Source organism: Ipomoea nil, unplaced genomic scaffold (genome assembly GCF_001879475.1).
Source record: "Ipomoea nil cultivar Tokyo-kokei standard unplaced genomic scaffold, Asagao_1.1 scaffold2647, whole genome shotgun sequence".
Lineage (NCBI taxonomy): Eukaryota > Viridiplantae > Streptophyta > Magnoliopsida > Solanales > Convolvulaceae > Ipomoea > Ipomoea nil.
Genome location: NW_017619075.1, coordinates 3,433,171 through 3,448,941, shown reverse-complemented (window position 1 = coordinate 3,448,941; position 15,771 = coordinate 3,433,171). Strand labels below are relative to the sequence as shown.

The window sequence follows — 15,771 nt, the reverse complement described above, 5'->3', positions numbered from 1 at the left end:
GAATTTCGCCCGCTCGTGGACGTTTCCCCGCTTTCACCGCTCGAGCTACCCGATCCGCTGGAGCTCGACCCCGACGTCCCAGACAAGCTCGATGACCTTTGTCGCTCGGGAGTCTTCTGTGGTCGTTGAACGACCTCCGGCGAGTAGGACATTATGTCCACTTCCTCGCTGATTTGCTCAACCTCATCATCGTAGTCCGCGACTGACACGTTCTGGCTGTCCGAATCTGACATTGTTGTCTACCTAAAGGCCGGTCGGGATTAGTGTGGGACTCGGGCCGTTTGGGTCGAGGTCAGTTTTACCCTACCAACCGCTATATGAAAACATAAAGCAAATATTAAAGCTGAAGATTAGAGAACTTACCGAGTGAGGAGACTTTGAGAAGCTTGAAAGTTGTTTGCTCGGTTGATCTGCTGAAGTACTTCGCTCGGGACTCTCTGAGTATGCCGATCGATTCAGAAGGTTGAGGAAAGTTCAAATGAGGGCCTCAAAGGCCTATTTATAGGAGAGAGTTTGGGCGGGAAACCAGTCCACTTGCGTGACGCGACCGCTCCTGATTCCGAGGTGACCGTTGCGGTCGCAGAGGCCGGCAGTCGTCGACACGTGGCAAGGGATGGAATGACAGCTGGCCGGTCGGTTTGGCGGCGGACAGTTGGCCTTCATCATCCCGTCCCGTTTTTTCCCGGACGGTCAAAAAGGCACGGGCTGGGGGGCTCTTGGTAGGGAATACCCCGACCGACATGCCTTTGTCCTTTTCTTCTTGTCTTTGCAGGTTTCAGGTCGGTTTTCTCATGAAGAACCCGGTCGGTTCCCGACCGGCGTTGTCGACCACCGAGCAGTAGCCCTTTAGCGAGAAAGCTGATAAGAGACACGTGGCGGCTCTACGCGTTGACAGGCAGGGCACCCGGGACGACGACACGTGGTTGCTACGTGGGAGGCATGCCGGACGGCCGGACTTGTGTCTCCAGCTCCGCGGCTATAAATACCCGCGATAGCGACAGTGTGGAGGACTTTTGGACGATCGATAGGTTGTTGTTAGAGAATCCCGACCGCAGTCAGTCGGTACTCAGAGCAACCATTTAGATTGTACTTAGGGCCTTCACCTCGATCAATAAAAGACATTTAATTGCTTTATTTGGTCTTGTGTTTATTTAATTACCGCATTACGTGGCAATTAGTACTATCAGATATATAGTTCATTAAGTATGGATATATAGTTCATTAATTCTAGATATATAGTTCACTAATTCGGAATTTATAGTTCATTAATTCTGAATATATAGTTTATTCACTCTGAATACACAGACGCAACGAACTGCCATAACCCAACACATAGTACTAGTAACCGGTGTGTATTTATAGTTTACTAATTCTGGATATATAGTTCATTAATTTTGGATATATAGTTCATTTTAATTCTGGTCATGTAGTTCAAATTATGCACATCATAACGCCGTTAACATGCAATCGACAATGACTTTTTTTATTTTTAAGTCGGTCAGCGTCATTTTTAATAAAAACGACGCCGTTTTGCAACCGTGTGCACTATGCATGGTGCACACGGTTGCACAGTGTAATTTGCGTAGTAGGAATCTTTTTCAAAAACTCCTAAAATGATGTGTTGTTTTTTAACGGAAAAGATAATATTTAACACTAAAGTTAACGGATAATCATATAATTAAGGATAAATTTGGAAATCTCAAGGAAAAATTAAAATCTAAACAATTCATTTGATTTAATAATTTGACGGACATTTTTTCTACCCATTATAGGTCTAACTTTCTTTCGCTCTTATCTATACTACTAGTTTTTTACGCGCATTGCGCGATTGGGATAATGCCCAATGTTTTTTTCTTTTTAACTAATTGAATGTTGAATTTGCGTATTTAAAAAGGTAATTCTAAGTTTACAAATGCAAGATAGTATAGTCAATTAAGATGGATTATAATTGTCAATAAAATAATTGTATAGGTATGATTGAAACCAAATACGGGATATAAGGGAAAGCAAATAAAAATTAGGGCATAAAATATTAAATATATACTAATATTGAAGACCTAACTGCTGATTGCCAAACAAGGACATTGCCAGGTAGTTTCCCACTTTAATTTGGTGTGTGATTTGAATACTCTTTTTATCAATAGATCCCCCAAGTAGTTAATATGATTGGATTAATTATATTTTTTTCATTTTTTTTATTTTTTAAAACAATTATTATTATTATTATTATTATTATTATTATTATTATTATTATTATTATTATTATTATTATTATTATTATTTATTATTATTTTATTATTATTATATTATTATTATTATTATTATTATTATTATTATTATTATTATTATTATTATTATTATTATTATTATTATTATTATTATTATTTTTTTTTTTTTTTTTTTTTTTTTTTTATTTTTTTTTTTTTTATTATTATTATTATTATTATTATTATTATTATTATTATTATTATTATTATTATTATTATTATTATTATTATTATTATTATTATTATTATTATTATTATTATTATTATTATTATTATTATTATTATTATTATTATTATTATTATTATTATTATTATTATTATTTATTATTATTATTATTATTATTATTATTATTATTATTATTATTATTATTATTATTATTATTATTATTATTTATTATTATTATTATTATTATTATTATTATTATTATTATTATTATTTTATTATTATTATTATTATTATTATTATTATTTATTATTATTATTATTATTATTATTATTATTATTATTATTTTATTATTATTATTATTATTATTATTATTATTATTATTATTATTATTATTATTATTATTATTATTATTATTATTATTATTATTATTATTATTATTATTATTATTATTATTATTATTATTATTATTATTATTATTATTATTATTATTATTATTTATTATTATTATTATTATTATTATTATTATTATTATTATTATTATTATTATTATTATTATTATTATTATTATTATTATTTATTATTATTATTATTATTATTATTATTATTATTATTATTATTATTATTATTATTATTATTATTATTATTATTATTATTATTATTATTATTATTATTATTATTATTATTATTATTATTATTATTATTATTATTATTATTATTATTATTATTATTATTATTATTATTATTATTATTATTATTATTTATTATTATTATTATTATTATTATTATTATTATTATTATTATTATTATTATTTATTATTATTATTATTATTATTATTATTATTATTATTATTATTATTATTATTATTATTATTATTATTATTATTATTATTATTATTATTATTATTATTATTATTATTATTATTATTATTATTATTATTATTATTATTATTATTATTATTATTATTATTATTATTATTATTATTATTATTATTATTATTATTATTATTATTATTAATTATTATTATTATTATTATTATTATTATTATTATTATTATTATTATTATTATTATTATTATTATTATTATTATTATTATTATTATTATTATTATTATTATTATTATTATTATTATTATTATTATTATTATTTTATTATTATTATTATTATTATTATTATTATTATTATTATTATTATTATTATTATTATTATTATTATTATTATTATTATTATTATTATTATTATTTATTATTATTATTATTATTATTATTATTATTATTATTATTATTATTATTATTATTATTATTATTATTATTATTATTATTATTTATTATTATTATTATTATTATTATTATTATTATTATTATTATTATTATTATTATTATTATTATTATTATTATTATTATTATTATTATTATTATTATTATTATTATTATTATTATTATTATTATTATTATTATTATACCCTTAGGTCATTTTACATGTTAATCTAAACAACTACATACTTTTTTCAAATATCTTTTAACCGACCGTTGATATAATTCGCTGGTCATTTTCGCTAACGTTTACCGCTGATTGTCAAACAAGGACATTGCGAGGTAGTTCTCACTTCAATTTGTTGTGTGATTTGAATACTTTGGCTTTATTAATTATATTTTTTAAATTTTTTCGTGGTATTAATAAAATACTTGGTAAATAAATATATAGCATTATTTTGTATTATACCTTTGATATTTAATCAAAAACTATTGCACAAAAAAGATAATAGACAATTGATGAATTTGAATGTAACGAATTTTTACATTGGAGAGAAATAAAGACAATATAACTAATAAAATTATTTCACTTAATTAATTTATTGATAATGAATGATATTTTTTTTTAATAAAGACATTGTAGGGACAGTGTAGCGAATATAATCAATTGATGAATTTGAATTTAAAGAATTTTTATATTGGAGAAAAATAAAGACAATATAACTAATGAAATTATTTCTCTTATTTAATTTATTGATAATGAATAATTTTTTTTAATAAAGATATTGTAGGCACGTAATTCTAAATTAAAGAAATGCATATGTATTATTTTTTGTTGTAGCTGCTAAATTATTATTTAATTTAATAAGAGTAAAATAGAGTACTAATTATGTCAACTTTGATTGGGATGAGGTTCGAACCTAAGACCTTTCTTATTGAAATCAATGAGTAAGTTAACGGTGAACTAACAGAAATTAACGGAAAAGATAATATTTAACGGAAAAGTTAACGGAAAATCATATTCATTAAGGATATATTAGGAAATCTTATGGAAAAATTAAAATCTGATCAATCTGAGCCATTCATTTGATTAAAAAATTTGACCGCCATTTTTTCTACCCATTATAGGCCTAACTCTCTTGGGCTCTTATTAGTATATATATATATATATATATATATATATATATATATATATATATTATATATATATATATATATATATATATATATATATATATATATATATATATATATATATATATATATATATATATATATATATATATATGTATATATATATATATATATATATATATATATATATATATATATATATATACATATATATATATATATATATATATATATATATATATATATATAGTAGATAGATAGTAGATATATATAAAAACAAAATCCTAAACTTTAACTTCCCGCCCAAAATCCTCAAATTTTAATATATTATTTTCTACTTTCCTATTCGTACTATAATTTTACATTAAAATTCTTATTCTAATATAATATTTTAAAATAGTGTAATACAATTCCTAATAGAATATATTCTTTCCTATTTTTTACTTTCCTATTCGTACATTAATTCTACGTTAAAATTCTTATTCTAATATTGTAAAATAGTGTAATACAAATCCTAATAGAATATATTGTTTCATACTTTCTTATGCGTACTACAATTCTACATTAAGATTCCTATTCTAATATTATAAAGCTTAATTCCATACAACACTGATAAACCCAGTTAAAATCAAACTCAATCTCCCAACTCCATGTTGTAACTCAAACACTTCTAAATCACCTATAAATATAGCCCAAAACTCAGCACTCCATCACTAAGAATGAAAAAGAAGATTGAGGAAGAGCAATTTGGAGCTTGGCTTTTCAATCAGGTAAAATTTATATTCTCACGTTTTTCTTTATGTTTGACGGAGATTTTAAAATTTTGATTCGTTATAATTGTTTTGTTTTTGTGCTGATAAATACTTAAGCAGACAATTTTCATGCATTCTAATTAGTATTGTGGAATGTGCTCTCAGCTCGATATGATCTGGAAAGCACAACATGTCCTTAATCCAAAGAGAGCTTTCTTCAAGTCGCAAGAAGATTAAATTAAATTAGATAATTCAAGTTTGACATTTTGTAAATGGTAGTTGACTTTTAATTTATTATATTGTTGTCAGTTTCATGTATCAAATCTCTTTTTGGTATAAACCCTTTTACATTGGCCGAAGAGTTGGCGTATGACAAGGAATCGTTGATGACAGAGCATGAAACGTTGGTAACACAATTGACGAATGAGCATAAGAATGTCTACGAATTTGTGATGAATGATATTGATTCTAAAGGATGTGAATTGTTCTTTGTGTATGGTTACGGAGGAATAGACAAGACGTTCGTGTGGAGAATGTTATCGTCAAAGATATGGAGCCGCTGTGATATTGTTCTCAACGTTGCTTCGAGTGGAATAACATCTTTGCTCTTGCCGGGAGGCAAGACGACGCATTCCAGATTTGCTATACCACTCTCTTTGAACGAAGATTCCACGTGCAATACATCGCAAGGCAATGACCTTGCTGAGCTTATAATAAGGAGCAAATTGATAATATGGGAGACGAAGCACCGAAAACCATGAGGGATCTATCGAGGTTCGCCATATCGGGTAGTGCTGAAAAGACATTTGGTGGAAAGATAGTAGTTTTGGGTGGCGATTTTAGACGGATTCTTCCCATTATTCTGAAAGAAACGAGACCAATAGTTGTCGGAGCCACTATTAATTCTTCTTACCTCGGACAAATTGCAAGGTATCGAGGCTCACGAATAACTTGAGACTACAGAGCCTAGCTTCAGAGGAAAATAGACAGACGGTTGATTAGTTTTCAAAATGGATTGTAGACATTGGAGATGGGATTACAGGGGTTGTAACGACGGTTTGTCTGAGATCGATATTCTGGCACGGTTTCTGTTGAAGTGTGGACCCGATTCAATAGCAACTATAGTGGAAAGCACCTCCCCAAGTGCGAGATATGACATGCTTGATGAGTCGCACCTAGAAGGCCGATCAATCATCTCACCGACTTTAGATGTCGTTTATCAAATTAATCACAACATGTGCGACATGAACACTGCAAAAGATCGAACATATTTAAGTTGTGACTCTTTGTGTAAGACTAGGGGTGTTCAATCGGTTAACCATACCATTTTAACTGAATTTTTTAAAACTTTAACCGTTAACCGAACCGAACTTTGTATTGCCGAATTAACCGAATCGAAGTTTTTTTCGGTTAATCGGTCGGTTAACCGATTAACCAAACTTTTTAAAACTAAAGTTTTAAATCGTAAAAATAATACCTATAATAATAAATGAAATTAAAATAATACATATAATAATAAATCAATAAGGAAATATACAAAAAAACAATATCATAAAAATATTACAAATTTATAGGGATTTTACATATTAGATTATGTATTTATTTATTTATTTATATAATTATATATATTTAAAATTTCGGTTCATTTGGTTAATCGAAGTTTAGAACCGAATTAATTGTTAACCGAAATTAAAAAAAAAAAAAAAAAAAAAACCTTTAGCCATTAACCAAACCGAAAAAAGTTCAGTTATAAAACGGTTAACCTAACTTTGTAGGTTCGGTCGGTTAACCAAAATTTTACCGAAGTTTGCAAACCCCTATGTAAGGCAGAATAAGACGGTGGAAATCTATCTGAATTACAGAGTCCTGAATTCTTAAATAGTTTGAAATTATTGTATGGACTTCCTAATCATTCATTGACATTAAAAGTTGGTGCACCTATTATGTTATTGCGGAACATAGACCACTCTCTTGGTCTTTGCAATGGTACGCGCCTCATCATCACAAGATTGGCAGATCACATTTGTCGAAACAAGAATAGTTAATGAGACACATCAAAGAACCAAAGTTCTTATACCCCGAATGTCTCTCACCCCTTTTGATACGAGATTGCCCTTCAGGTGTACATGGCTTTTTCCCGAGTCACCCTTCTTGATGGCCTGAAGGTTTTAGCTCTAGACGAGGATGGACAAAATTCTATTACTATTATCAATGTCGTCTACAAAGAGATTTTTAATAATATGTAATTCAAACCAGTGATATTATATTTTTTTTAATAGAAAGATGACAAAATTGCTATATATCTACATAGAAAATATATATCTTCCGTACAAAATAATTTCTACAACTAAGTTGCTAGACAACGAGCTAATTAGCCCAATTAATACAAATCTTAAACACTGATATATAAATTCTCTAAATTTCCAGCACTGGATGCGTATATCTACACCTTAGCTATTAATTAGATAAGGGAAAATGGCATTTTTTACCCCTGAGTTATATACTTATAGCACTTTTTCCCCCTCAATTATTTAGGTAAGCACATTAGCCCCCTCAATTATTCTAAAAGTGGTGCTTTTTCCCCCTGATATATTAAATTGAAATTTATACCCTTAAAGTAAACATTTTATTTATTTTACTACTCCAACAAATTATTGCGTATACGTAGGGATGACCACGGTTCGATTTGAATTGAACCGGATACTAAAGCAATCGAATTAATAGTTTACGGTTATAATTCAGATCTAGAACCCAATATTTAAATGTCAATTTATTAAAATTATGTATCAAAAAAATTGAATCTTGAACCGTGAACCGGCGGTTCCAGATCTGATTCGCGATTTTGAACCATCTTTATTTTAAAATTTTATTTTTTATTTTAAAATAGTCTAAATTCAACAACAAATGTATTTTATTTTTTCAGTTCGGAACATGAACCGTCCGTTCCGGTTCACGATTTTAATAAACTCTAAATATCGAATTTCGATTCTAAATTGTAATTGGAATATTTCGGTTTGGTTGCTATAGTGTTTGTTTAGTTTGAACCAAATTATGGTCATAATTTGTTGGAGAAAAAAATAAATTAAATATTTAGTTTAAGGGTAAATATGTCCATTTAACATTTCAGGGAGAAAAACAGTCACTTCAATAATTTAGGGGGAAAAGTTGCAATAGGTATATAACTCAGGGGGAAAAAGTGTCATTTTCCCTATTATATAATTATTTGCTCGAATTCAAACAATGATAACATCATAAAACATAATCGATCTAACTTAATTCTTCAATTGCACTATATAATATTCGATGTTATAATTTATACAATTATATATCGATCCAAATATTTTTAAAATATCATAACCGAACTATTCCGTGCAACGCACAGGTGAAAATACTAATTTTTTGAAAGTTACTGGGTCTATTACATTGTAAAAAGTTACTGGCTCTATTACATTGTAGTATCTGTTCATATACTTTCTCAACCTACTGAAACACAAAGAACCAATAACGCCTCCATTGAGGCTCAAACTCATAATCTTCCAAATGGAAGTCCAACCCGGGTACCATTAGACCACATAGTCCTGGTCACACTTTCTTTTTAAATCTTTATACTTTTTTTTTTGAATACTACTGACTCTATTATATTGTAGTATCTATTCATCTATACTTTCTCAACTTGACAATCTATTGAAGCACAAAGAGTTAACAGTGCCTCCACTGAGACTCGATCTCATGATCTCCCATATGAGAGAGTCACTACATGTCATCTGAGTACAATTTGCTTGGCAAATCTTTATACTTTTCTTTAACTAATTTTTAAACATTAGTCCTTAACAATAATTTATTAGTACTGTAGTGTTTTTTTTTTCTTTCGTACTTTTTGAGTTTTCATGTTGTATTTTTATAACTAGTATTTGTGCTCGTGCGTTGCACGGAATGAATTTGTTATATTATTTTAAAAATATTTAGATTGATATACAATTGTATAAATTATAGCATCGAATATTATATAATATAATTGAAGAATTGAGTTGCACCGATTATGTTTTCTGATGTTATCAATGCTTGAATTCAAGTAAATAATTTCTCAATTAATAGCTAACGTGTAGATATACGCATTCGTTGCTGTAACGGTAGAGATTTTATATATCAGTGTTTATAATTTGTATTAATTGGGCTAATTAATTCGTTGTCTAGCAACTCAGTTATAGAAATTATTTATATGGAAGTTATATTTTCTATGTAGATATATAGCAATTTTGTCATCTTTGTATATTAAAAAACATAATATCAATGGCTTGAATTATACATTATTGAAAATCTCTTTGTAGACGACATTGGTAGTAACGAGATTTTATTCATTCCCGTCTAGAGTTAAAACAATCAGACCATCAGGATGGGTGACTCGGGAAAAAGTCACATACAATTAACCGTGATTAAAGACTGATTTTTTCGGTAATAACTCAACGTGAATCATTGATTCATTGTTCACATCTTTGAATTATTTATTTTTTTCTTTACCTATTATAAACAAAAATTACGATATTTATCAAATTGTATTTTTTTTAAAAAAAATATAACATTTACACATGTTATGAGGGGTTAAAAAATATTTTTAAAATATTTTTTATTAATACGTATTTTTATTTTAAAATATTTTCCAGCAATCCAAACACTACCTTAGCTTCCCATAAAAAACTGATAAAGAAAAGTCACTTCATTAAGAAAATTAAAACTAATTAAAGTAAATCTAATCATGCTATATTTAATTGTAACTGTATATTGATTTTATTTTGAAATCATTGGTTCACATATTTAATTTTTTTAATTATTATAATTTATAAACAGGAAGGATATTGTACTAATTAATTTATGATAAAGAAAAGTCATATCATTAAGGGGTAAAATTGTACTATACACATGTTATGAGGGGTTAAAAAATATTTTAAAATTATTTTTTATTAGTAAGTATTTAAAAATAATAATTTCCAGCAACCCAAACACTCACTTAGTCTCCCATCAAAAAATTGATAAAGAAAAGTCATATCATTAAGGGTATTAAAACTAATTAAAGTAATGTAATCATGCTATATTTATTTGTAACTGTACATTAGTTTCATTTTGAAATTATTGGTTCACATAGTTGAATTATTTATTTATTTTATTTAGTTATTATAAACATAAATGATATTTTACTAATTAATTTATGATATTTATCAAATTGTATTTTTTAAATATAGTGCTTTATCCATGCATTGCACGGAATTTTATTTTTGTTATTGTGAATTTAAAATAAAAAAAAATTAAAAAGATGTTAAAATGTATAATATAATAATATAGTTGGACTTTTATATATTTAGTCAAGTATCTATTTTCATAACATACAAAATTAAAATTTAAATTTTGTATGGTTAATATAATCTCTAATCATGTACATATTTAGATAAATTTATATAAAAAAATTTTATATAATTAAGTTGATTTATTTCAAATTGTATTAATATGTATATAAGAAAATTCTATAATATAATTTCATTAATTATAATTTATATTGATAGATTTATACTTAAAAAAATTATATTTAGAAATTTAAAGAGTATATGTATGTATATTTAAAAATATTATAAATATTCATGTTTTGTTAAATTTATAATTTCATTTCTTTAATTATATTTCATATTTTATTAATTATAATTTAATGAAATTGTCACAAATATTTCTATAGAAGAAATCATATATTTCTCAATTTCATTAATTATAACATTTGTTTTCTTCCAATATTTAAATACATTACCATAAAATTACCATAATAATAACACAAAAGAAAGAAAAAAAATTATGAGAATAATCTATATCTATATAATATATATATATATATATATATATATATATATATATATATATATATATATATATATATATATATATATATATATATAGAGAGAGAGAGAGAGAGAGGAAGGTTCAAGTGCGGCAGTGCACTTAGGTGCGGCGGTGCGGTTAATTGTAGGCCATTAGATTAGATAAATCCAACGAATCACATCCATCAAGGCTTTTCCGATATTTCCGCGCGCGTTCTCACACTACGTGAACTGCAAGGTTAAAGTCGTCATTGGGCACCAGAATATATCAAATCATAGTGTTGTGTGTTTTATGTTCGCTATTGGTGCATTATTAACCTTACTATGGTGTATTTGAGAATTCGTGTTGGTGCCTTCCCGAGCGGTCAGTGCGACCGCACTAATAGTTATACAAATATACATCATCCATGTTAGAAAATGCACACCAAAAAAACATGCACAAATTAGATACGCATCACCAGAACGCACCACTAGGTATGAATAAAAGTATCACACAGTGTTCAGAAATACACCATTGGGGTGGTGAGTTATATGGTGTATTTTTTTGGGTGTGTTGTGTGTTTTTTGGTGTATTTATGCATTTCATTGTGGTGTTTTTTCCTAACACTATTGCTGTCTTTTGTTAACACTGTTGGTGTATACTGACAAGCGACCGATATAAATTACCACTACAATTACCATAACACCCCCCCCCCCCCCACTTACCAGGACGCGCTTAAATCTTTAAATCTTCAGAAATTAGTCGTTGCTGTTAGATTAAGCAGAATGGACGATGCTGATATGGCCGCACCGCCGCACCTAAAGTCACTGCCGCATATGAGCCTTATTATATATATATATATATATATATATATATATATATATATAAATTTCATATTTACCATATATGCATTTTTTGTGTTTATATAGTATAATTTTTGGTATCAAACATTTGAATGGTAATAAACGGGGGAAAATGTCAACATACAAATGATAATTCTTTCATTACTATACTAATTTTAATGGTAATTCATTAATTACTATATTTCATGATGAGTCAGTGTGTTCATGCCCATCATTTTTGAAAAAAAACATAGAAATGAAATAGTCAATTATTAAAATTGTTTATGATTTCGTTTTTAATTTTTGTCTAAAGTTAAAATATATATTTTCGGCGATTATAACATTTTTTGTATTAACTGAAAATTTGAAAGTTTTACATTTTTTGAGATCTCTTACCATTTTATAATTTTAATATTGTGCCATTTTGAACTATCCATGGTGTATAAATACACTCTATATGACCATACAAAATCCATTGAGGAGACATTTGTACTCAAGAGTAAACTTCTCCTTAAACTAAATTCGGGTGTCAAGAAAATCTCCGTTTTCATTCATAATGATATTCCTATTTATGAGTCTCTCATCACTGTTCGGTACATCAATGATGTCTGGATTTCTGGGTCTTCCATTGTTCCCTTTGATCCTTATGATTGTGCCATTGCCAGTATTTTTTTATTTGGGTTCAGTACAACATGGATTTTTTTGGGAGGTTTCTCTAATTAAATTTTTGGTTAAAATTTTACATTTCCTTTGTATTTTATTTTATTATTATTTTTTTATTTATACTAATATGTGAATGGAGTAACACAAAATCTGAAATTGTATTTGTTATTTATTTCTTCTTTTTAAATAATATGAAAAAACCATAGAAACTTGAATGGCATGTACAAATCTCGAAATCAACATACTAACTCTAAGTTTCAGAAAATCTTACAAAATTATCAAAATTACCGTCTTTATCATCCTCGATCGCATCTCTACAATCTTCCATAAAAACTAAACCAATAGGGTTCTGTTACAAATGCTCTTCCTCCTCAATTTCCTTTTGTTGAAGTATAGCCTCCTTAAGTATCTTCAAACTCATACCAGACAATATAAACTGCAAAACATATTGAAGTACGTGAGAATATAGTTAGAAAAATGTAGAAAATTCATACAAAAAGAAAGCAGAGAGATGAGTATGAGATTCTTTGATTGAAGAAACCCTTGTATTTATAGGTAGAAAATACTAATTCAAAAGGAAAGTATAATAATTTATTTATTTAAGGAAAAGTATAATAATTTATTTATTTAAGGTAATAACATCATTATTATTATTATTATTATTATTATTATTATTATTATTATTATTATTATTATTATTATTATTATTATTATTATTATTTATTTATTTTTCATTTGCCATTTACTTACCAAATAAGTTTTACTACAAAAGTTTTGGGGGGGAAATTTGTTAGGAGAATTTTACTTTTATATATATATATATATATATATATATATATATATATATATATATATATATATATATATATATATATAGATTTCTTATTAACTTTACCTTTTCATTTTTCAATTATACCATCACTATGAAAAATTCAAGCACATACGTATATCGGTATATGTGAATATGTAGTCTTTAGATAATTTAACTTAATAATAATTTAGAAAAATATATCTTCAAAAAAAATTATTTAGAAAAAGATCAAATAAGATTCAAACACTGAAAAAAGTTTCATAGAGACTTAAACACTTTAAAAAGTGTAATTGAATCCTAATCTTACTTATCAATTGTGGACGATGACATGAACCGGACTTTCTTGACAAAAATTGGATGGCGCATAATCAAGGATAAATATATGCATGGGAAAGCCAATATTCATGAGATTAATTGGCGCAAAGTTGGTTCAAATCTATGGAAAAGGAGTTTGTGAAGCTAAAGGAATTCTACTGCATGGAAGTGCCCGCAAGACGTGGAAGCCTTGTCTATGTGGAGAGTGAAGATGAAAATGAAGGAGATCAAAATGATGACATCTATTAGAGCTTGGAGAGTAATGGCATGTTCTCAGTCTCGTCTGTGTATAAAACAACATGCACCACCGAGTTGGATATAGCCAATGATAAATGAGAGGATGTTTGGAAGCTTAAAGTTCCAAACAAAATCGCCATGTTCATTTGGACTCTCAAACACAAGAAAATTATGACAAACTTGGAGAGAAACAAACGAGGCTTCACCACGGATCCACGATGCTCGAGCTACAACTGCCAGAGAGAGGACGCGGACCATTGCATATGTTATTTCAAGGAGGCTGCGAATATTTGGGAAGTATTATTACCCCATGGGGCCAAGTATGAAATTTTTTCAAAAAATTTTGATAGTTAGCTAACGAGTAATGTGGCAGGTAAAGTAAATGGAACGAAAGTGGAGAGCTGGGGAGAAACCTTTGCGTACACAGTATGGTGGATCTGGAGATGGCGCTGCAACAAAGTGTTTGGCAAGGAATCATGGGATTGGAAAATGAAGGTCAAGTGGATCCAAAACCAACATAGAGAAGCAAAAGTGGCTTTTGCCAAGAAGAAAGCTCTGGGCGAAAAGTGTAGAATCAAGAGGCAATGCGGGAATAAACATGATGAAAAACATACCCTCCACACGGATGCCGCATTCAATGTGAGCAATGGGCTGATTGGATGCGGAGGAGTGCTAAGGAAGGCAAATGGCCATTGGCAGAGAGGATTCAGTAGCTCAACAAGAACAACCCACGCAACGGAAGGAGAATTGAGAGCGATTCTACTGGGGATGGAGTGGGCATGGGCGAACGGGATAAGAAAACTAATGGCATGTTTGGTTCATGGAAATAGGCCAGGAATGGAATAACATTCCTTGGAATAGACCTATTCCATCATTTGGTTGGATCATTTTGTCATGTGAATAACATGCCTAGGAATGAGCTATTACCTTCGTAAGGGGAATAGTCATTCCTAGGGGGGCCTTGGTATTAGCTATTTCCATGCCCTTGCCCTTGGGAATAGCTTTTATATCACAAATACCAAAAATACCCTCTGCACATTATATAATATTTATATTTATTTAATAAATATAATGTATTATATAAATGTATATATTTAATTAATTATAATTTTTATCTATCAATCTATCAATAAATATATATATTTAAATAAATGATTTGTGTGTGTGTGTGTGTGTATATATATATATATATATATATATATATATATATATATATATATATATATATATTAACTGTATAAGAGTAATAAGACTCCTTAATTATGGAGCCTTGGCTCCTAAATTAAGTAGCCTGCCCATCTGCATGCCTAGCGGATGGGCATTGCAAGCTTGCCTAGCGGATGAGCATTGCAATTGAAATTATAAAGCCTTGATGTTTTTTTTTATAGGAGCATCAAGGCTCCATTCCTTACTTCTCTAACCGATGTGGGATAAGTGGGAAAATAAATATAAATATAAATATGTATTTGATACGACACTACCACACCCAGAGGAC

General features: G+C 27.7%; 1 protein-coding gene across 1 annotated transcript; it reads left to right on the top strand.

Annotated features, from left to right (window-relative positions):
- The first annotated feature begins 5,956 nt into the window (after positions 1–5,956).
- LOC109154434 lies at positions 5,957–6,331 on the top strand. The gene has a single exon (XM_019302227.1). It carries the CDS (start codon positions 5,957–5,959, stop codon positions 6,329–6,331), a length of 375 nt encoding a protein of 124 aa, XP_019157772.1.
- Positions 6,332–15,771: the final 9,440 nt, after the last annotated feature.

Bases quoted from the DNA above. Each gene is read 5' to 3' on its own strand.
- LOC109154434 (XM_019302227.1), top strand. From the start codon at position 5,957: ATGACAGAGCATGAAACGTTGGTAACACAATTGACGAATGAGCATAAG.